The 22,676-nt window shown below is 52.6% G+C and overlaps 1 protein-coding gene across 2 annotated transcripts; it reads right to left on the bottom strand.

Annotated features, from left to right (window-relative positions):
• Positions 1-6,470: 6,470 nt before the first annotated feature.
• On the bottom strand, positions 6,471-17,839 carry TP53AIP1 (tumor protein p53 regulated apoptosis inducing protein 1). 2 transcript variants are annotated; one of them, XR_002517311.2, is made up of 3 exons: positions 15,980-17,839; positions 9,273-9,325; positions 6,471-7,257 (listed from the first exon to the last, which is right to left on the bottom strand). XR_002517311.2 is itself a non-coding variant. In XM_021926745.2 (1 exon), the coding sequence occupies exon 1, from the start codon at positions 17,242-17,244 to the stop codon at positions 16,426-16,428; it is 819 nt and encodes a 272-aa protein (XP_021782437.2). In that variant the 5' UTR covers positions 17,245-17,839; the 3' UTR covers positions 12,295-16,425. The 2 variants fall into 2 exon arrangements, 1 of the variants encoding a protein (XP_021782437.2); XM_021926745.2 differs by lacking the exons at positions 6,471-7,257; positions 9,273-9,325 and having other exon boundaries at positions 12,295-17,839.
• Between the last annotated feature and the right edge of the window lie 4,837 nt (positions 17,840-22,676).

Here is a 22,676-nt window from a genome sequence, read left to right as displayed (position 1 = left end):
CTGAAAAGAGCCCAGGGAAGCAGCAGCCTTGGGAGAGGGGAGCGGGGAGTCAGCGCACACCTGGCTGGGAGCTAGGGCTGAGATCAGATCTCATGCCAAGTTCAGGGGAAAGCGCACCAAGAGGCTTATCTGGGGTGACCTGCTGTGAGTCCACCCTGAGATGCTGTGACCCTTCCTTTGTCCTGGAGGTCACAGGTCATCAGCCACATTGGGGCACAGTCTGAACAGCTCTGTCTGGCTGTCCTTAACCCTGTCCTTTAAGGTCTAAACGCCACAGGTCAGTCTAAGTTCTTTTCATAAATATTTCCAAGTTGTAAACCCAGTAATATTTCTGAGTCATCCTGGACAAATCCCTCCTAACTATTATTGCACATGCCCTCTGTGTCAGAAGCTGGTCAGACTGTTCGAGGACCCTTCCCAGTGCCAGGGTCCACGGCCCACATCACTTGCTCCATTTCCCGCCTGTCTGCAGCTGGGGAACGAGCTCAGCCACCCACCTATGTGGGCTGCCAGGCGGCATGCAGACTCCTTACCAACATGGAGAAGGCTTCCAGCGCACAGCCCTGACCTTGAGAGCTGGCTCCACATCCATTTCAAATAGGCAGCATCTGAAAGAGAAAACCAGCCTCTTTTCAAGGCCCTTAAAGTGTTCATCTTAAAAGGGAAATTGCATTACACAAAGCACTGCTCATGCATCTGACATTTGTACATCTGGAAAACTGGGATTGCTCTATGTGGTGTCCAGTGAAATCCAGCTCCCCCTCTGCCTCCCACACTCTCCCTTTCATGATCCTCTTCCCAGCTCCAATCCTGGACTCCCTGGGCCCTGCCCTCCACCTGCAGTCCTCCTACCTTCCATGCATAATGCCCCATTCCACTGCCATGTTAACCATCCTCCTCTGTGTATGAAAATCAGATTGTGGCTGGGCGCAGTGTCTCATGTGTGTCATCCCAGCACTTTGGGAGGTCAAGGCAGGCAGATCATGAGGTCAGGAGATCGAGACCATCCTGACCAACATGGTGAAACCCCGTCTGTACTAAAATATAAAATATTAGCCAGGCATGGTGGTGTGCGCCTGTAGTCCCAGCTACTCGGGAGGCTGAGGCAGGGGAATCGCTTGAACCTGGAAGACGGAGGTTGCAGTGAGCTGAGATCACGCCACTGCACTCCAGCTTGGGTGACAGAACAAGACTCTGACTCAAAAAAAAAAAGAAAAAGAAAAAAGAAAGAAAAGAAAATCAGATTGTTCCTTTAAAAAAACAAAAACCAGCAAACAAACAAAACCCTTTGAGGGTGGAGGGATTTGGGAGTTGATTCTTTACATGTAGAATGAGGATGTTCCTAGATGCCTTTCCAGGCCATCGTTTTAGGCTAGATGTATACTCAGCAAACATTTGCCAAGCCCCTTCTGTGTCCCGAGCGTCCCGACAGGACCTGGGGAAACCAAGCTGACTCAGTCCCTGCCCTTTGGGAGCCCACAGCCAGGTTGGAAGGAGGGTTCTGCACTGATTGCTCTGATTCATTGCATAGAATAATTTTTGTTTGTTTAAAAACGTCATTCTATTTTATAAAGACAAATGTCCATGTTGTTGGACAAGAACCAAGAACCAAGTTCTTGGACAAGAGGCAAGAACTTGGTAAAAACACATGGACACATTCATTAAAAAAAAAAAAAAATTAGTGAGAGACTAAACATGCAGGTTTTGTCAACAAAAGCAATGCTTTTCCATCAAATCAGCGTTAAGGATTTACACATGTAAAATGTGCCATCAAAAGACAGTGCCAATTCCAGGCAAAACCTTCATCCTCTCCACAGCCAGGGCTTGCAGAGCGCGCTCTGTAGGGGACTTCTCCTGAATCTCGGGAACCCGCCGTGCCCAGCCCCCTGCCCGGGGCCTTCCTTGCCCACTGCGCGCGGAGGCCTGTCTGCAGAGAGCTCTTCTGGGACTCCTGAGGGTTTCCACTGGGCTCCTCCAGGATGCACAGGCATCCCTCTTTCTTAGGTTACAGTGAACACAGTTCCCAAGATTTCTTTCATGCTCCAAGTTTTAAAAAAAGAAACAGAAATGAAAAGGAATCGTGGCCCTTCATCCTGCCAACCTGAGAGAAACCCCTGCGGCCCTGAGAGGCACCTGCCATCCCGCTCCTGTGCCCTCTGCCCCACCCCGCCGGCCCCCTGCACCCTCTTAGCCACATTCCTGCCAGAGGCCCGCAGGGAACAGCACTTGCCAACTGGCCACACAGGACAGGGGCTCCAAAGGGACAAGAGAAGGCATGGGGGGGCCAGCTGGGTGAGAAGTGATGGCCACTTGGACTGAGGAGGCAGTGGAGCTACAGATACGTAGATGGATTTGACATTTTCAGGGCAATAATGCACAGAATGATCGGAACGAGGCAAAGGGGAGTGTTATGTAGGAACCAGGGCCTCTGGCTTGCAGAAGCAAATGGACGGGGGCTGCCCAATCCCTGAGCCCAGCTGCCCTGGAGTAGAATCTAATTCAGAGGGGTTGGAAAGAGAATGGCGTGAGTTTGGCTTTGAGCCAAGCCCCTGCATTTGCATGTTTGCATCTGAGGACCCTCAAAAGCCAGCATTTGCATATACCTAGACCTCTGAAGACAGAACAGTGAAAGTCCTAAGTTTGGGAGTCATTGGGCTGTAAGTGGGACCTGAAGCTGAGTTCCTAGCTAAGATTGTCCTCGAAGGAAGCAGAGCATGGACAGAGAGGCAGGCTAGGACTGACGCTTGAGGAGCTCACTCACTGAATGGGCAGAGGCTGGAGAGGAGGATGCTCTGTCCATTCAAATGCTCTGTCCATTTGCTTCTGCAAGTCAGAGGCCCTGGTTCCTCCCTAACACTCCTCTCTGCCTCGATCCGATCATTCTGCGAATTACTGATTTTAGACTCTCAAATCCCCATGGCCCCGGCCTTCAAGCACTCTCTAGGTGTTGTTAACCTGGCAAGACTCTCGCAGGGACCATCACAACTGCTGCTTCCATGGTCCCTGTGATTCCGGAGGATGCTGAGCAAGGAGCCCACAGAGGGGTCATCAGGTGGGAACATGCCAGGGCAAGCCTGAGGCTGCGCAGGTTTATGTGCCTCCTGAGCAGAGCACCCCTTACCATCCTCACCGCAACCCATCTGCTCCCCGCAGACCCACCATCACCAAGGATGGCCAAAGGACCTCTCCTGCAGCCCTGGGCTTCACTGACACTGCTTTGCTTCCCTCTGAGTGCGGCCATGTCGCTTGTTGGCTTGCTTGTCACAGGATCTGGGCTGCTCTGACTTCCTCCTAATTAGCTCTTTTCATGTTGTAGCTTTGCAGTTTCTCTTGATTTCCACTGCCCATTTAAATGCCTTATTTTCATTTTTGAAGCATTCCTTTAAACGTCCTGTCACCTCGTTGGTTTCTATTGTGATATCTGACAGGTAGCTGGCTTAAAAGAGTGAATTTCCATATTCTCCTTACAGATTTGCATTTTCCCATCTGCTGGAGAAAAGACAGTTGAATCAGTGAAATAGCTGGTGGGCAGAAAGGTGCATGGAAGGAAACAACTGGCTCCTTTTGCAATATGAGACCTCAGGGAGGAAAATCTCAGAAGTCAGCTGTGGGGGAAGAACTTCGTAGTTAATATAAACTTTGATTCCTACATCACTGCCACCCAGTGCACCCCATAGCCCTTAATTTGTATTTGACTCTGCCTAGCGTAGCCGATTCTGGAAGATAATTCATAAGCAGCTTTGGTTGTAGTTTCAGTGACATGTCCCATGTGGTACCACTTCATCTTATTTGCTACAGGATGGTCCGTGCATCTGATGAGTCAGTGCTCATCACTTCCAGGTGCCCCTCCCTCCTTACCCTGCCTTTCTCGAGAAAGCTTTCAGTTTCTTTAGCAAAACCCTTCAGCCTAGTTTCACAGACACGTCCGGCAGACTGTGACATTTTCACTCACGCACACACAGACATGCCCCCTCCGAGATTCATAGCAGTACATTCATAATTCTACAGCTCATTTCTTTCTTACTGACCTGCGAGTGGATTACGATCACCTTTGCCTTATTCGCTAATTTACAATTAGAGTTATACGTGTAAAAGCATACACGCCATATTAATATGCTACCCTTGCATAAGCATATAATCTTCAAACACCACCCAGATGGAGAGCCGCAAGCATTTTCAGCTGCACTTCAAGTGTCCACGCCATCTTGAAAGAAAAAAAGCCTTTTTTTTTTTTTTTTTTTGAGACACAGTCTCACTCTGTCACCCAGGCTGGAGTACAGTGGTGAGATCTCAGCCCACTGCAACCTCCGACTCCCGGGTTTCAAGCGATTCTCCTGCCTCAGCCTCCCGAGTAGCTGGGATGACAGGCACCCACCACCACACCCAGCTAATTTTTGTATTTTCAGACGAGATGGGGTTTCACTATATTGACCAGGCTGGTCTTGAGCTCCCAACCTCGAGTGATTCCCCTGTCTCAGTCTCCCAAAGGGCTGGGATTTGAGGTGTGAGGCACCGTGCCCGGCCAAAAAAGCCTTTTCAGTCTGACAGAGCCAGATTCTACCTCTGCGTCTCTTTCTCTGCAGCACACGGGTCACCCCCTCGTGGACTATTACAGAATTAAATCAGAGTTCATGGGCTCGGCCTTACTCAAAGTGGCATCCCTGTAAACATTAACTCCTTCCCTCTTTAAATGGGGGCCACGTGAGGAGAGAGGCCACATCACTTCCACCCTCGTCCTCCTTTGTGTCACTGTCCCCGTGTTTTCCTCGTCATCCCTGGCTTTCCAAGAACCTGCTGGGCCAAGCTGGCCAGGCATCTTCTCCAGCACCAGTCAGCTGTGCACTTGGTGTTGCTCTGAGAGGAACTTTCCCCTGAGGGGAGACCCCCACACTCTCCCAAAACACTCCCTCCTCCTCCTTCTTTACAACTCACCCAGCCTCATCCTGCATTGATTTGCTGAGCACGTACTAAGCACCTGGCTGCCCTGTGCCCAGTGCTGCCACACCAGGTCCTGGCTCGGGGGCTCCTGGTAGGCACCCGAGTCAGAGCCAGCCATGCTGCCCACATGCCCCATGCAGGATGCTGGGCCAAGGGTCCATCCTGGCTAACAAGGTTCAGTTCCCTTCTGACCCCGTACATGAGAGGTCAGATGAGTGACCTTTCTAGAAAAGCGAGCTCCCCCTGCCCCCTTGGCTTGTGAGGTTTGTTGGTGGGGGAGGGATCCTGCTTTCACATGGGGGAGGGACCTGCCAGAACCTTTAGCAATGGGATTCTCTGCCTACTTGCGTGGGCCCTCAGTGGAGCCACTGCTCATGAAGCAGACAGCTGCTTTGCGGTGACGAATGCACTTCCGATCTGAGGGAGACATGTGGCATTAGTCTCAGTGGAAGGCTATAGCCCATTCATCTATAGCAGAAGTGCCCCCAGAGAATTATTTGCCAGGTCATACAGCAAAACAATGACCTCAGCCCCCAGGGCGCTGCAGCCTGCAAGCAGCTGGGCATGTGTCCTGAGAGCTGAGCAGGCCCTCGGAGGGCCAGCTGCCCTGGCACCTGAAGCACTTCCTGAGGAGAGCAAGGAACAAGAGAGTGCATTTGGAGGTCAGATTTGGAACTTACTGTCTAGATAATTCCCCCTCCTGCTCCCCGCTCCCATCCCTTCTTCTCACCACCCTCCCTGGAGGTACAAAGGGCCACACTGAGAAGGAGGCGGCGAGTTGGGAGGCCAGGGGTGAGGGAGGCCAGGGGTTAGGGAGGCCGAGGGTTAGGAAGGCCAGGGATTAGGGAGGCTGAGGGTTAGGGAGGCCAGGGGTTAGGGAGGCCGAGGGTTAGGGAGGCCAGGGATTAGGGAGGCCGAGGGTTAGGGAGGCAGGGGGTTAGGGAGGCTGGGGGTTAGGGATGCAGGGCATTAGGGAGGCAGGGGTTATTGAGGCAGGGATTAGAGAGGGCAGTGGTTCTGGAGGGCAGGGGTTGTAAACCTGGCACTCGCTACTCCCTCTCCATCCCAACCAGGTGTTCCTATCTCTGCCTGGCTCCTTCCTGGCCCGCTCTCCCTGTCAGATGGAGTGGATTTTCTCTACCCTCCCTCAACCTCTATGTATGTGTTGGACATTGGTTTTTGTCTTCTGCTCTGGACTGAATGTTTGTGTCCCCCAACCCCAATTCCCATGTTGAAACCCTAACCCCAATGTGATGGGATCTGGAGGTGGGGCCTTTGGGAAGGGATTAGCCTTAGATGAGGTCAGGAGGGTGGGGCCCTGGGAGTGGGATTAGTGCCTTCACGAAAAGACGAAGAGGCCGGGCACGGTGGCTCATGCCAGTCATCCCAGCACTTTGGGAGGCCGAGATGGGCAAATACTGGAGCTCAGAGGTTCAAGACCAGCTTGGGCATCATAGCAAAACTCCATCTCTACAAAAAATACAAAAATTAGCCTGGTGTGTTGGCACACACCTGTAGTCCCAGCTACTCGGGAGGCTGAGGCAGGAGAATTGCTTGAGTCCGGGAAGTCCTGGCACCCCAGTCTGGGTGGCAGAGTGAGACTCTGTCTCAAAAATAAAGAACCAAGAAGAGACAGAAGATTCTTCTGTCTTTGCGTCACGTGAGGATACAAGGAGAGGCTGGGTTTCTGCAAACCAGGTTGTGAACCTTCACACGACATCAGATCTGCTGGCACCTTCATCATGGGCTTCCCAGCCCCCAGAGCTGTGAGAAATAAATGTTTGTTGATGAAGCCACTCCATCTATGGTGTTCTGTGATACAGCCCAAGCTGACTAAGAGAACTTCCAAGGAGAGGCAGCAGAGCATTCCTGGGGGCACACATGATCTTCCTCCACGTCTCCACCTGTCGAGGTTATAGCCTGCAGGGTTGACAGCTGCTCCTCCTTCCCCTGCAGCATCCACGGAAGACCCCCTGTGCATACACCACACCTCAGTAGAGGCCGCCATGCTGCATCGCTCTCATTGCCTTGAGAGGGGTGCTAGCTCCTGGAAGTAGAGCTGCCAGATTCAACAAATACAAACACAGGCTTCCCAGCTCCTTTGAAATTTCAGATGATCACTGACTACTGTTGGAACGTAAGTGTGTGCCACGCAGTTCTGGGGACACACTTACACTGAAAAGTTTTATGTTGTTTACCTGCAATTCAATGGAATTAGGTGTGCTGTATGTTTAGTTGATGAAGTGGGACCTGTGCCCACTTCAGTCCATCTGATCACTGGGAGGGAGCCGGTTGACAGTTTCTGCCCTCAGGCTGTCACTACAAGGGGGAAATGATAGGACAAATTGATCAGCACATTAGACTGTTAATAACTCAAAAGGTTTTGGCTTGTGAGTCAGAGCAGCCATCACAGAGCCTGAGCCCAGAGGGGTGACTGTCTATCTCACACTCGGTTTCCTCACCTCTGCAACGCAGGCATTTAACCAGATGACCCTCAACACCCCTCAGTGCTGACATCCGGAGCCTCCTTGTGGAGCTGTTGTCAGAGTTTGAAATGTGTGAGTGTGACCTAGTCTGCTGGGTGCAGACGTGAAGATCCAGTATGTCTGATGTGGGCCCCGGAGTCTGCATTTAAACATGCATCCTGACCAGGTGTGGTGGCTCACACCTGTAATCCCAGCACGTTGGGAGGCCAAGGCCCGTGGATCACTTAAGGTCAGGAGTTCAAGACCAGCTGGCCAACATGGTGAAACATCGTCTCTACTAAAAAAAAACACAAAAATTAGCTGGGCATGGTGGCAGGCACCTGTAGTCCCAACTACTCAGGAGGCTGAGGCAGGAGAACCGCTTGAACCCAGGAGGTGGAGGTTGCAGTGAACTGAACTGAGATCACGCCATTGCACTCCAGCTTGGGCAACAGAGCGAGACTCAGTCTCAAAAAACAAAAAACAAAAAACAAAAAAAAAAACCAGTGCATCCTCTGCCATTCAGATGTTGATGATCTGAAAAGGATAGTTTGGGATATGCTGGTCTTGCGTTTATCCTCCGCGGCAGGGTGTGTGTGTGTGTGCGTCCATAGGGGCTGCTTCATTTTTAAAACAGGCCCCCAGGGTGAAAATGCAACCTAACCCTAGTGAAAGGCTATCAGGAATCATTGTGAGGCCCCCCCATGCTCGGAGCTTCCCCAGGTCCCTCTGATCTCCTTGTCCACTCACCTGTCACCATCTGTGGACCTGGGTGGGGGCTCCCTGCCCTACCGCATGGATGGCGCAGCCCAAGCCACATCTACGCAGAATGCGGCTGCAGAAGTGAAAACTCAGCTCTGTCCCCAAACAGACAGGCGGGCACAACATGGTAGCCTGGCCCTGGGTACAGAGCCATCTTTAAGGTAGGGAGATGGGGTGGGGGCTGCAGCCACTTTGGGGGCCTGGATTCTTGGAAACGATCCTGGATACTGATGTGAGCAGAAGGAATTGAGGGAGACCAGCTTGAGCTCACAGAGCTCTGCAATTCCCCCCACATAGATGGCCTCAGGCTGCCATTGCAGATGTGTCCTGCACTTCTCACCACCATCTGGAGTCAAGCTGGCATCTCTAGATTTTAACACTGTCCCACTTGCAGCCAAGACTTCAAGTGCACTTTAGCTTCTACTGTTATCAAGAGGCTGGTCTTGCCCACTGCTGGCCCACTCTCCAAGACCACATGGGTCAGAGATTAAGCACATGTCTCGGAGCCGGCTAACCCAGAGGCAAGCCTTGGATCTACAGTTTGCTCAGTGACCTCAGGCCCTTTACTTAACCCCCTTTGCAAAATACAGAGAATGGTCTCCCTTCATAACAGGTCCAGCCCCAAGGAATACAATGAGCAGACAGCCTCCAGTGACAGGGGCCTGCACAGCAAGCTGATGATGACTGCTGTGGTGGGTTCCTCTATGGGCAGTCTTGGGCAGGAGCCCCTGCACCACTCACCAAGTTTTCTGAGTGGCCTGCATTCTGAGCATCTTCCTGCCTGACCCTCCTTCCTCCTCCCTCTCCTTTCGTAGGTGTCAGACCTGCATCAAGACCTGGGGCTCCCTCTGCTTACTTCTGTTTAGTTCCCCATTTTGTTCACAGGCATTACCCCCTGTAAATCTCTGGCACATCTAACGACATCTTCCCAAGGACCCAGCTGATGAATCACCCCCAGTCTCAGGGCCCCATCCTCCCCTATCAGGGATCCTTGGAAGTGCCATGTAGAATATGGCTCAGCAGCAGCCCACCCAGGGAAGCTGGGGGATTTACACACCAGTGTTTTCCCCCATTGGTTAAGGGCTGCCCTGGGGGTTTCCAACTCACGGAATTTCAGGAGGAGGCAGCTCTGCACACTGGCCAGGCAAGCTCTTACTGCACTGAAAAACACAAAACAAAACCAAGCTATCATTGCCAGGGCTTGTGGTAGGAACATGTCAGCAGGAATGACTGTCCACTACAGCTGGGGGACATCCAGCGGGGGCCCGGGGCTTGCTGATTGGCATCAGCAGCATCTGCTATAGATGATCAAACCCGCACTTCTCAAACCGCCACTTATGTCCCTGGAAGGGTCCCGGTGCCCGCCACGGCTGTGAGGAAACGCTTGGAGCATACTTTTCCTTGCGGAGTTTTGTGGGGATGCGTCATTTTTATTTTTTAGCAAGTGGATATTATAGATTGGAATGCAAACTTCACAATAATTGTTTTCAGCTTTTATTTCGGATTTGGGGATACACGTGCAGATTTGTTACTTGGGTATATCGCGTGATGCGGAGGTTTAGTATACGAGCGATCTTGTCACCCAAGCAGGGAGCATAGTACCCCATAGAGAGTGTTTCAATCTTCACCTTCCTCCTTCCCTCCCCCCTCTAGGGTCCCCAGGGTCTATCGTTGCCATCTGTATGTCCACGTGTACCCAACGTTTAGTTCCCACTCATAAGTGAGAACATCCAGTATTTGTTTTTGTTTTTGTTGTTCTTGTTTGAGATGGAGTCTTGCTTTGTCACCCAGGCTGGAGTGCAGTGACGTAATCTCCACTCACTGCAACCTCAGCCTCCTGGGTTCCAGTGATGCTCATATCTCAGCCTCCCTGGTAGCCGGGATTACAGGCGTCCGCCACCACACCGGGCTAATTTTTTTGTATTTTTAGTGGACACAGGGTTTCACCATGTTGGCCAGGCTGCTCTTGAACTCCTGACCTCAAGTGATCTACCTACCTTGGTCTCCCACTGTGCTGGCATTACAGGCATGAGCCACCACACCTCGCCCCAGTATTTGGTTTTCTGTCTCTGCATTACTTGTTATTTGCTTAGAAGGTAACCTCCAGCTGCATCTGCCTGCTGCAGAAGACATGATTTCATTCTTTTTTATAACTATGTAGTATTCCATGGTGTATATTTCCTGCATTTTCTTTATCCAATCCACTGTTGATGGGCATCTGGGCTGATTCCATGTCTTCACTGTTGTAAATAGTGCTGTAGTGAACATGTGAGTGCAGGTGTATTACTTTTTAGGGGCAGTTACCCAGTAGTAGGATTGCTGGGTGGAATGGTAGTTCTGTTTTCAGTTATTTCAGAAATCTCCAAAATGCTTTCCACAGTGGCTGAACTCATTTACATTCCCACCAACAGTGTGTAAGTGTGCCCTTCTCCCTGCAGCCTTGCCAGCATCTGTGATATTTTTTAACTTTTTAATAATAGCCACTCTGACTGGTGACTTCACAGGGCTTTAAAACCGAAATGTGAAACTTCAGAAAAACCTCATGCTCAACATTAGCTGTTTTGCCTGCCCTCCTAGCCCCTCTTCATTTCAGCCGAAAAGATTGACAAGAGGAGCTATGGATCATTTGAAGCCACCCAAGATATTCAAGCAAGAAAGAGCAACAACCAGATTTGCAGTGTAGGGGAGAGGCTGGCAGCAGAGAGAGGCTGAGGCCTTCAGCAGACTCCCTGGGGACCCACAGTGTGCAACACATACTCTAGGGCACAGAAGTGACAGCAGGCAAACTGAAGGCCTCATTCTGGGGACCAGGGAAGGCATGCAAAAAGCCATCCCGCAATTAGTGTTGCATTCAGACTTTGAGATCTGCTCTGAGCAGAGTGCCGTGTGGGAATATGTAGCAGGAGAGTGAGCACTAGCCCGGGCGCTAACCAGTTCCTCTAGGAAGTGACACTGGATTTGAGCTCTGAAGGGTGAGCAGGAATGACTTAGGTAAAGATAAGCAAGAAGGGCCTCCTAGACATAGGGAACAGCATATGCAAAAGCCAGGAAGACAGAAGGAGCCTGGGATGTTGGAGGAAGAGAGAGGCAAGGGCCTGAGTACAGGGAGTGGAGCTGGTCTGCAGCTAAGAGAGGTCACTGGCAGGTTTTAAGTGGGGGCACTATGTAATGAGACCTGCAATTTTGAAGAAATCAGTTTGGCCGTAGCGTGGAGAGTGACATGAGGAAGGTAGGAGCAGCAGTGGGGAAGTGGATTAGAGAGCGAATGTGTTAGTCCAGGCAGGAGAGGCTCACAGCTCAGACCAGGGGAGCAGAAGTAAATCAGTAGATACAAAAGGAAGTGGGCAGCTGCTGGCCATGTTTAAGAGTAGAACTGACAGATACTGACTGGAGGCAGCCAAATGTCTAGGCAGATAGGGGCGGGTCCCAGGTGAAACCCCACCTCCAAGCTGGAGACAGTCCTGGGTAAAACCTTGGACCAGAGTGAGAATTTCTGTTCCTGTTTGCCCTCCCTTCCCCTATTCTGAGCCCATAAAAGCCCTGGACCCACACACACAGGGACTTTCCCACCTTCAGGTAGGGCGACCACCGCCACATCCCCTCTTCGCCAAAAGCCATTTCTTCACTCAGTGAAACTCCCTGCCTTGCTCAGTCTTCAATCGGCTCATTCTTCTTGGATGCTGGACAAGATCTTGGGAACTAGTGGGCAAGCCCAGCTCTGCCCAGGCAGGCTGAGTGGGCGGGCCGTCTCCTGCAGCAGGTAGCATGGTTGAGCGAGGCCCAGGTGGGGTGTCACTGGCTGGAGGCCCCCACCTTGCAAAGTGACCAAGAAAAAAATCCTGCATCAACAGGGCCAGTGAGGGGTGGGAGAAGGGGACTGAGTAGGGTGAGGGGTGGGAGAAGGAGACTGAGTAGGGTGAGGGGTGGGAGAAGGGGACTGAGTAAGATGAGGAATGTCAAGATCGGCATTCTCATTTGGGGCCTGAACAAAGGATAAATGATCACATTTGCTAAGAAAATACTGGAGAAAGATCGTGCTTGAAAAATAGTTGAGTTCCTTTTTTTCTGTGTTGAATGTTATCTTAGTCCATTTTCTGTTGCTTATAACAGAGTACCTGAAACTGGGTAATTTAGAAAGAAAAGGAATTTATTTTTTATGAAGGGCTGAGGAGTCCAAGGTTGAGGGGCTGCACATAGTGAGGGTCTTCTTGATGGCAGGGAGTATGCAGAGTCCTGAGGCAGCACAAGGCATCCCATGAGAACCTATTCATCCACTAACTCATTAATCTGTGAATCCGTTTATCCACAAATGGATTAATCCATTCATGAAGGTAGGACCCTCACGGCCCAGTCACCTCTTAAAGGCCTTATCTCTCAGTTCTGCCATGTTGGGGATTATGGCTCAGCATGATTTCGGAGGGGACAGACATCCAAAGCATAGCAGATGTGAACCCTCTGTGACGCCTCCAAGGAAGCTACTGGCCTAGGACAGAAGCCCAAGAAGGAGGAGGAAAGCTCAAGGGCAGACGACAAACCAGCGGAACCAGGTGTCCAGTTCATCAAAGACCAAGGGAGGAGCACTTCCAGCGTGTCAGGAGGAGTGTTGTACACTGCCAAGATGGGGAGTGCAAGGGGGACAGTGCGCCTTAGCAAGAGCTGTTGTCAGGGTGTGGACACAGAGGCCAATGTAGAGGCGCTGAGGGTGCACGAGGCAAGAGGATTGAGAGGAGGTGCATATGATTTGATTCCTGGAATATTGGTCATGATGTGGAGGTGAGAACCAGGGCAGCAGGTGTCTGCAGGGAAAGGGGGTGGGCAGAGATGATTCTGGAGTTTCAGATTGTGAGCTGATGTTTTAAGATGCAAGACGCTGAAGCATATCTAAGTGCGGATGGGAAATGTCTGCTGGAGAAGAGGAAGCAGAAGATGCCAATGGCAAAGAGATTACCCCGGGCGTGAGGCCGGGGTAGGTGGGAGTGGGGACGCAGAGCCTGAGGCGGGATGAGGTGGAGAACCCCTCTCCAAGGGGTGCTCTGCTCTTCCCTGCTTTCCTGCTACCTGTTCTGCCCCCTTCTCTCTGCCTTTTGGAAAATCCTCTTTGTCTTTCACTCCCCAGATGAAGTCACACCCTCTTTGTTCTTCATACCCAACCCAACCCACACTGCTCCCTCTTCCCACTGAATGCTCGTGGTCTCCCTCAGTGGACTCACTGTTCACTCCAGGTGATCATCGGTGTGTTCTCAAAGTGCCGAAGGCCTCAGCCACCTGGTGGCTCAGTGGTCCAGGTGGCGCTTCCTCCCTCTGTGGCGCCCTCAGCACCTGGCTCTGTCCTGATGGAGAGATCTACACGGGAGGCAGTGACGGAGGCGACCCCGTGGCTTCCCTGTGACATGGGGACTTCAGCCTTGAATGAACACTCAGAGAGCGACAGAAGTCCCACTGCCAAAATCCATGTTTCTCATGAGGACGAGGGCAGAACGACAGCCTCAGCCACTGGCCATTAAGGAAAGCACAAGCCAGGTGCAGGGTGCCACCAGGAGCACTGTGGGCGTGGACCACATCCCACCCCCGTCCTGTGTGCAGCCTCTCATCAAACGTGTCAGACTGAGAAACGCAGGCACCAATTTCAGAAGCCATTAGGAGGTGCTAAGAGCAGATGGGGCGTGAACACTACAGGGCACTCATGCCCACCCTGAGCAGACGTTCATCAGCTGCTCAGTAAAAAAAAAAAAAAAAAAAAATTGTAGGGAAGAGGATTGGCAGGTGAGAGAGAAATAACTGGCCCGGGGCAGCTCTGAGGCATCCTGGGGGCCAGTGCCCAGGCAATGTGGACTGCAGGTGGTTCCTACCTTCAGATGGCTTGTGAATCACACCTGCCTCTGGAATTCTTGGGGAGAGTTAGCATAGTTAGAACAGTGCCTGAAATACAGCAAACGTAAGTGTTAAATACAATAATAAAACAATGAAACAGTAGCTATTATTATCCTTCCAAACAAGAGTTGCAGACAGATAAACCTGAGTTTGTCCAGTGTATTGGCTTCCCAGAGTTACCCTTGAACAAGTCATTTAAACTCTGATTGTTTTAATCTGAAAAATGAAGACACTCTTACTTCCAGGGCAGGGTTGTTGGAGAGATAACAGAAGATACTACGGTAGAGTTGACAGAGCCCCTAGGACATCACGGGGGAGCAGGAGCGGCCTCTCCTGGGGAAGACGGGTCTTCAGCAAACGCACACCTTCACTCCAGGAATCCTCCCATAGACACGGTGACGGCTGATTTTATGTTGACTTGCCTTGATCACGGTGTCCAGATATTCAGTCTAACATTGGTCTGGATGTCTCTGTGATTGTGTTTTTTGGATGAGATAAACGTTAGATCAGCAGTTTTGGTGAAGTAGGTTGGTCTCTGTAAGGCAGGGAGGCCTCATCTAAGCAGCTGAAGACAATGAAGGCCTGAAGAGAATGAAGGACTCAGCTCCCCCAGCAGGAAGAAAGTCTCCAGCAGACAGCCTCAGAGTGAAGAGCAGCACTGGCTTCCTCCCGGGTCTGTGGCCTCCCAGCCCGCCCTGCAGACTTTGGATTAGCCAGCCTCCACAATTCCTCAGGCTCATTCTCTCTATATACACACACCATGTTGGTTCTGTTTCTCCGGAGGGCCTTGACTGCCACGGATATAAAGCTCCCTCTGATTGTCAGAAGGATGCAAAATGAGGCAGCCTAGCCACCCAGTGGGCCCAGTGGTCAAGTGGGGAAATGAGGTGGCCGCTAGTCAGTGCCGGGGCCATTTCTAGATGGTGCCTTTTTGTTTGTTTGTTTGTGTTTGTTTTGAGATGGAGTCTCTCTCTGTCGCCCAGGCTGGAGTGCTGTGGTGTGATCTCGGCTCACTGCAACCTCAATGGTGCTTTTTTCTGATCATAGCTCAGGCTTACGTGCTGACCCCAGTGGCCTATCTTTAAGCACTGTGGTTCCAGGAAAGAAAGGCCTGGAGAGACCTAGACCAAGGTCTCAGCGGGAAGGGAGAGAATTTGCTCTTTGCAAAATGTATGGAGTCCTTGTTATTTACCAGATATCATGTTAGAGACCAGGGATAAAAACAACAGTGAATTTCAGTGAATCTAAAACAATCCATTGTAAGACAGAGCATTATTCTATCTCCCAAGACAGGAAAAAAACATCTTTAGATTTCATAGATATCAAATGGGAAAACAATATATTGTGGAATAAACAAAATATGCTAATGGTAACAATGAGATATCTAGGACATACTATGTACAGGTGCTGTTCTTAGCATTTCACATATACCATTTTACACAGTGAATCTGTGAGATGGAAGCCATTGTCGTTCTATTTTATAGACAGGTACACTGAGACTCAGGCAGGCCAGTTGTCCTGCCCATGTACACACAGCTCCTAAGTGGTAGAGCCAGGATTTGAACCCAGACCCCGCAGCCTGGCTCCATGCTCTCAACAGCTTTGCAGAAACTAAAGTTGGAATGGAAGACCGCTCATTCCAATTTGTCCCATTGTCCAGCATCCCACGGCCCATTCCAGAAAGTTCAGTGGGTGTCAATGAGCTTGGCTGTGGTGACCACTCTTACGTGTACCATTACCTTTTATTTTAATTTGAGAAATTAAATAAAATATATCCACAGTAGTTTACAACTCTGCCATGATGTCATTTTGTCAGATGGCAAATTTCAGGAGAGGCTCAAACTCCAAAAACCCTGTCGTTACCTGAATTTAACGAAGGACGTCAAATCACTTAATTCTATCACAGCCCACACCCATGAATTCACTAAGTAATTATCACACACCTGTCAGGCACCAGACAGTTGCTGAGGACCAAGATCCAGACGAAACTGATGGAGCTTCTCTTCCCCTGCACCTTCCGTGAACTTGGAGACACAAAGCTAAAAGACTGAAACCTGAGAGAGAATGGGAGCAGCCTGTGAGGCCCTGCCCTGCAGGCCGTCTCTTGGATGGTTTATGCTTCTCTGGCAGGTTTTCCCCTAGGTATTCATGGCATCGGGGGGCATTTCACCTCAGCAAAGTGATGACGCTGCCACTCAGGTTCCCATGGAAACCAAACTGGGACAGGAGGAACAAAAGGCTCCTCAAGGTCAGCGGTGCAAAGGACATTAGAGACAAAGACAGAGACAGCAAATCCGCCCAAAGAACAGACAAAAACCGGCGCTTCCTCCCTCCCTCCCATCACCACAGCTCGGGGCTTTGTCACTCCAGCACACCTGGGCCCTGCACTTCAGACGCTGCGTGATCGGCTTCTGGGGAGAGAAGCCTGGGCCTCCAGGGAGGTGCAGACGCTCCTGGCTCCTGGCAGACTCCTGGGCCAGGCCCAGCCTGTGTCTGTTTCCGGAGCCACGCGCTGCCTGTGCTGGGATGAATGCATGGCTGCTGCGTCCTTCCCCCTCCTCAGAGCCCACAAGCTTCCGAGTGCGTCATCTTCATGATTGGCCACGGGAAATGACTTCTTGGAGTAAGTGACTGCTGCTCCGAGGCCCATCTGGACAAAAGCAGGATCCGGGATGGACACAGAAGAGCAGACCCGGAGCCCTGCGCCCCAGCCTCCCCTCCCCATGCGTTGCACATGTGTCCTCTGTTCAGCCTCTCCATTTAACTCTCCTTTCTGAACGCCCAGCCAGGCACCGCCTTCCTTCCAAAAGCCTTGTTTCTCAGAAAACCTTTTGCCTTCTAGAAACCCAGGATTCCGAGGAGGAAGAGGACTGGCCTTTCTCTTGGGACTATTGATCAGGGCTGTCAGTTCCCAGCTCCATCCAGTGCCCTGAGCTGGGGACACAGATGCTGTCACTGGGTCCTGGCGAGTCTGAAAACTTGGGATGTCAGCACCACGGTGAGAGCAGAGTCTGCGCAGGGCCACTGCAGGCAAAAGACTGTCTCGCTTTTCACTGCAGGGGCTTCCCCAGTCCGGTGTGTGTGTCTGAGCCCTGCCGTTGGGAGGCATCATCGAGAGGCTCTGGTCTCCCCTGCCCAGGCCCTGCCTCCTGGCCCCACTGCCGGAAGCTTGAGCAGATCTGAAGCTCGCCTTAGAGGAAGACCCCATCCAGGGCAGACCCTGAATGCAGAAAGCAGAGAACTTGGCTTCTCCTCATTTGTTGTTAGGGCCAGTGCCTAAGGGACTAAAAACAAACAAAACCGGCTAAAAGCAGAAGCAGAGGTGGCAGCGCTGGGCCAGCAATGACGATTTCTATTGTGAGGGTTTCGGTCGTGCTTGGATCTGGGAGCGGGAGGCCAATGCACCCAGAGACCCTAGGGCAGGGCTGTAACCACTGTAACCACACATCTTAGGAGACGCTTTGGGAAGCTCAAACTGATGCCATTTGTGCTGAATTTTGGGGAAAGGGGGTGGGATGATGGACTTGGGAGCACTGTCGTTAACTGGTCATTGATTAGATATTAACTAGTCATTAACTAGACTTTCGGGAAAGCCACGAGGCCTCTGTGTCCACAGTTGGAAGGCATGGGCTACCCTGATTGGGGCTGCTCCAGCTGTATTCATGATTCACATTCATTCATTACATGCCTGATCTCTGTCTCAGGGGCCCAGCCTCCTGTGAGTAAGCTCTCAGATTCAGGGAAAGGCGTCTCAGAGAACTCCACGTCTGTGTGGAGTCAGATGGATCAGAGCAGAACACAGAGCCGCCTTCTCTGTCCCACTCTCTCTCCCACTCGCCTGCTCAGAGGTTCCCGGCCGGCTCCCTGTCTCCCTCTCTGCCCTCCTGGGTATCACGGGCCCTCAACTCAGGGAAGCTGGTGCCCTCACTTGTCTCCCATAGTCCTCTGTCATCTGGGCTCCTGTGGCCCCTCTCAGCTTTCAGGACTGTCCAGTCTTCCGCATCCCTGTTCTTTCTCCCGCAAGTCCCCGGTGGCCCAGGCTGTAGGGGGGAGTTGCATTCTGAGCTACTGCCCACATGGCTTCCCCAGGGCGGCGGGAGCTCAGGTATGGCAGTCTCCATCCTTGACAGCCTGAGGCTCAGAGTCCATGACTTCCAGGGGCAGCCCACAGCAGCACCCCCTGCATCACCCACAGAATAGAGGGAGACAGAGGCTCTCCACACAAAGGCACTGAGAACAAAGAATACCCCAAAAGCCACCGAGGTCTCCGGGCAGCAGAGAGTGGGAGCGCTCGTCACAGGCCAGAAGCCCGCCCGGCAAGTAGCATGAGACACCTCAGGTTAAAAAGAAAGTAGAGATTGCCACCTCCCACCCTCCCCATTCTAGTCAATTTGGGCCAGTTTGGTGCACGCTAGCCACGTGCGGTGACCATGCTAAGTACTGTGCGTGTACTATTTCTCGGAATACTTCCTGCAACCTTACGAAGTTCTCGCCCAATTTAACCAGCAGTAACGAAACTCAGAAGGCATTTACCCAATGCTGCACATCAGGAAAATGTAAAAGAACGAACAGGGCTTCAATACCAGGATTGAGCCCAAAGGTCACGTTCTTTCCCCGCGGTTCCCTTCCCCATCTGGTTCTGGGGAACTACACTCTGCACGCAGCCCCCAGGAGACCACAGGCCCTGGGCTCCCAAAACTCAGTGGCAGTGCAAAGCCACCCTCAGAAGAGCTGCCCAGGACAAGTGCTCCCGCGGCCCATTGCTCACTCCCCGCAGAGGCAGGGGCAGCTGCCTGCTGCCCCAGATGGACATAGAAGGTCACCATGTGGCCTGCCGGGGTCTGCAGGATAGACGGCAGGAGGTGAACAGTTTGAGCTGGTGCCTCCACCTGCCTCTTCCAGCCACAGAAAACAGGATTCTCCAGGGTTCACGCCTATGCGTCTGGATCAATGCTGGGCATTTTGTCGGGTGACAAACCAGCAGCCATGCAGGGCATGTACCTGTAGATGATGCACTGCCTTAGTGTCCAGACAGAACAAAAGGGATCCCCTTTCCAGCCCGAAACTGTCGGATTCTCTAAGAGGTCCTGCTACAACCCATCTCAATGCAAGAGGGACTGTGGCTCTTCTGGAAACACGATGCCTCGGGGCCATGAAATGACAGCTGCTTATTTTGAAGAACTGGGCTGTTCCCATGTAAAGTTGGCTGCAATGGATGATGTTTCTGACTCATATTCTGGCTTTAAAATCAAAGTTTTTGTTAGAAACCAGCTTTGTTTTCCTTCTATTTCCTGTTTGAAAAGTGAAGCATTAACACGAAGGAGGGCCCCAGCTGAGTTCATGCTGGGACTCAGGCTGCAAATGGCCAGTGGTCCCGGGATATCCAGGGAGCCATTCAGAGGGGACACTTCCAGCTACCATGCTAATTCATCATGCACCCATCCCCCCTTGCTGCAGCCCTGGCCTTAGAACCCTCAACACACGGCCCTGGGCAGCTACCCTCAAACACCTGGACGCCAAGCATGAGAGGGAACCCACTTACCTTCCCTGGTCTATTATCTCAAAGTACCTTAGAGCCTCCTGCACAGGAACCCACTCCTTAGAGGGCATGAGGGGCTAAGTTTTGTTTGAGACCAGCTGGCATTGGAAGGGAGAAATGAAAGTTATCCCCTGTCCCTGCTTCCAAGCCAGGGCAGAGCAAGCTGCTTTCGGCCCTGTCTCTGAGGCAGACATTAGCACACTTGTCTCAGGCAGAAGCAGCCTTAGATGGCGTTACAGTTTGAATGTGGTCCCCCGCAAAATCCAGGTGTTGCCAATGTGATAGCATTAACAGGTGGGGCCTTTAAGAGGGGATTAGGCCATGGTTGGAATCAGGGGTCCTGATGCAGGGGCTGTGTGGAGGGAGTATATTCACTTGTTGCCCTTCCACCTTCAGCCATGTGAGGACGCAGTAGCAAGGCACCATCGTGAAAGCACAGACTGGAGCCATCACCAGGCACGGAACCTGCTGGCACCTGGCTCCAGAACTGCGGGTAGATACGTTTCTGTCCTTTATGAATCGCCCAGTCTCCGGGGTTGTGTGAGAGCAGCACAAACTGGACTGGGACAGCTGGAATGTCAGTTTGCATCAGCCCCCACCCACACACTCAGGGCGTGCCGCGGCGGCCATGCTGGGTGCCTTTCTGCAGGTGCCCAGGCACCAGGAGCCCTGGCCCAGTCTCAAGGGGCGTTCATGTCAGGGAGGTGCCCTGGCTAGTGTCAGCTTCAGCGCTACCAGCATCAGGAAGTTCATCCCAACAAGTCTGGGCAAGAGAAGAGGCGGTGAGATCACGTCCTACCCGTCCAGAGATCCCCAGACTTTGGAGTAGAAATCTGAAGGACCTGAGGCTCCTGAAGTGAGAGGGGACAGAGCTAGGAGAAGGGAGGGCAGCCAGGAGGGCAGGGACGCAGGGGGCGGGATGGGGAGAGCCAGGCTGGCATTAGCAAGAGCGTCTTCATGTCCTTTTGGCCCAAGGGGACCATGTTCTCTGAGGAAATGGGACTTGCTCCAGGGCAGAGGAAGAGCTCGGCATCCACTGTTCCCTCTCCCGAACAGCTCCTGGGGAAAGTCCACCACCATCTTCTTGCCCCGCTCTGTGCCTTCATACAAGCGATTCTCTCCACCTGCGATGCCGTTCCTCTCCCTCCTGTGGCCAGTGTCCATGGGTTCTCTGAGAAGGAATAGGAAGTATTTTAAGGTAGACCTCCTTAACCTCCTCCCAGCTGGGTGGATTCCTCCCTCTGGGCCCTCACACATCTCAGTTCCCAAACGACCATTCACATGATAGTCTAAATTAGTGGATCCTTGGTGTGTGGTGTGTGCAGTTATAATGCGTTGCCTCAGCCTCCAACGCACCCTTCATTGCCTTCCTCTGTGATAACGCCCCTGGGCCCTGTACCCATTTCTCTCTTGCCAGCTGGCATGACGTTTAGCCTTGTGCAGAGGCAGGGGCCTCTCCCCGGTTCTGACACTTCTCTCTTTGCTGGTTTCTGGCTGCTGGGGGGACACGAGGGATACTCGGCACTGTTCTCCCTTCAGCAAATGTTGTTGCCAGTCCCATCCCAGGTTCCTGGCCTGCTGCTCTCTGAGGAGGGTTTGCCAGTGCCAGCCCATGCTCCCCTGTACCCAGCCTTGGTCTGCTGGGACCCAGTGGAAAGCCCACAGCTGCCGCCCCCACCCACCTTCCCCTGCTTGCCAGCCACAGTCACCAGCTGTGGACTTGCGCGGCTGTGCTCCAGAGGCAGAGCTGAGTGGAGGAGGGGCCCCGCGCACAGATGAGAATATGAAGACGCCCTCTAGAGGCTGTGGCAAACACAGGTGCCCTGCCCCATATCCCGCCCGCAGTCACAGCCCTTCCCACATGGAGGGTACTGTCATCAATCTTTTTGGGGGCTGTGGACACTCTGCATCCCCATACCTGTGGCAGTCCTGGTGCATGGTAAGCTCTCAGTAAGTGTGGCGAGTCACTGCTGAGAGAACTAACAAATAAACCTCCCACCACCAACCACAGGTAGCTGGGGCAGAACCAGGGAACTGCTCAAAGGAGGCTGGTGACCCCTGCCGTGACATGCCCGCTGTGCCCAGGACCCAGGCTCCCACAACTCGAGTCCTTCCTCTGTCCCAGATCCATTCAAAGTGAAGTGGCCTCCAGACAGGCTTCCCTAGGGGCCCTGGTCGCTGTCCATGAGGCCACCATGCCCCAGCTCACCATGGGACGTGAGAAAGGGCCTGGCCCATGGACCAGGGCTGACGTAGGTCTGAGCCCCAGCTCAGTGGTCTGCTAGCTGTGTGAGCTTGCGCAGTAGCTCTTCAAGTGTGGCTCTGGATGCGTGGCATCAGCATCAGCGTCACCCGGGAACCTGTTAGAGATGCACATTTTGGGCCCCAACCTCCTTCGACCAAGTCAGAAATTCTGCAGTCTATGTTTTCATAAGTCCTCCAGGTGACTCTGATGCACTCTCAGGGTTGAGAACCATCGAGAGAGAGCCGTTTAGCTGAACTCCTCCAGGCCTCGCCTGCGCACGGTCACAGCCGTACCTTCTGCACACAGTCGCTGAGATGTGTGTGAAACAGCAGGCACACAGCAGAGTGAATTGCAGTGGTCGGAGCATACCTGAAGCACCAGGGCTGGCCCCCTCCCTCCCCTCTCCTCCCCGGCCTCCTAGGAGTCGGAGGGCCCGTGGAAATGGTCTCCTCCTGCTTTGACTGGGTGCAGGTCTGAGCAGAGGCTTTCCGAGTGAGCTGAGCAGGTGAGCCCGAGCATGGCCTGTCAGGAGCAAACCCATAGGCTGGGGAGCCGTCCCTGGAGATGCCCCTGGGCTCCTTGAGGGGAATGGCTGAGTCCCTGCCTGTCCTTGGCAGGCCCGCAGTGGTGGGGTGGCTCAGGCAGGTGCCCTGTTCACAACCAGTGCTGCTGGGGATGAAGGCAACGGGTGGGTGAGCAGGGACAGCATGAGCCACGTGGCTGGGAGCTGGGCCAGCTCGCTCTGTGTGCATGTTGTTTCCATGTGTGCAGCAGAAACTGGCGTCTCTCCACAACGCTGATTTTAGTCTTTCTCACCTTTTCTTGCTCAGCTTAAGATAGGCCTCTCTTCAGGGAC

The sequence above is a fragment of the Papio anubis genome, chromosome 12 (genome assembly GCF_008728515.1).
Source record: "Papio anubis isolate 15944 chromosome 12, Panubis1.0, whole genome shotgun sequence".
Classification (NCBI taxonomy): domain Eukaryota; kingdom Metazoa; phylum Chordata; class Mammalia; order Primates; family Cercopithecidae; genus Papio; species Papio anubis.
This window is presented reverse-complemented; position numbering and strand designations above follow the sequence as displayed.

Excerpts from the sequence above, each read along its gene's own strand:
- TP53AIP1 (XM_021926745.2), bottom strand. The coding sequence starts at position 17,244 with ATGGGGTCTTCCTCTAAGGCGAGCTTCAGATCTGCTCAAGCTTCCGGC.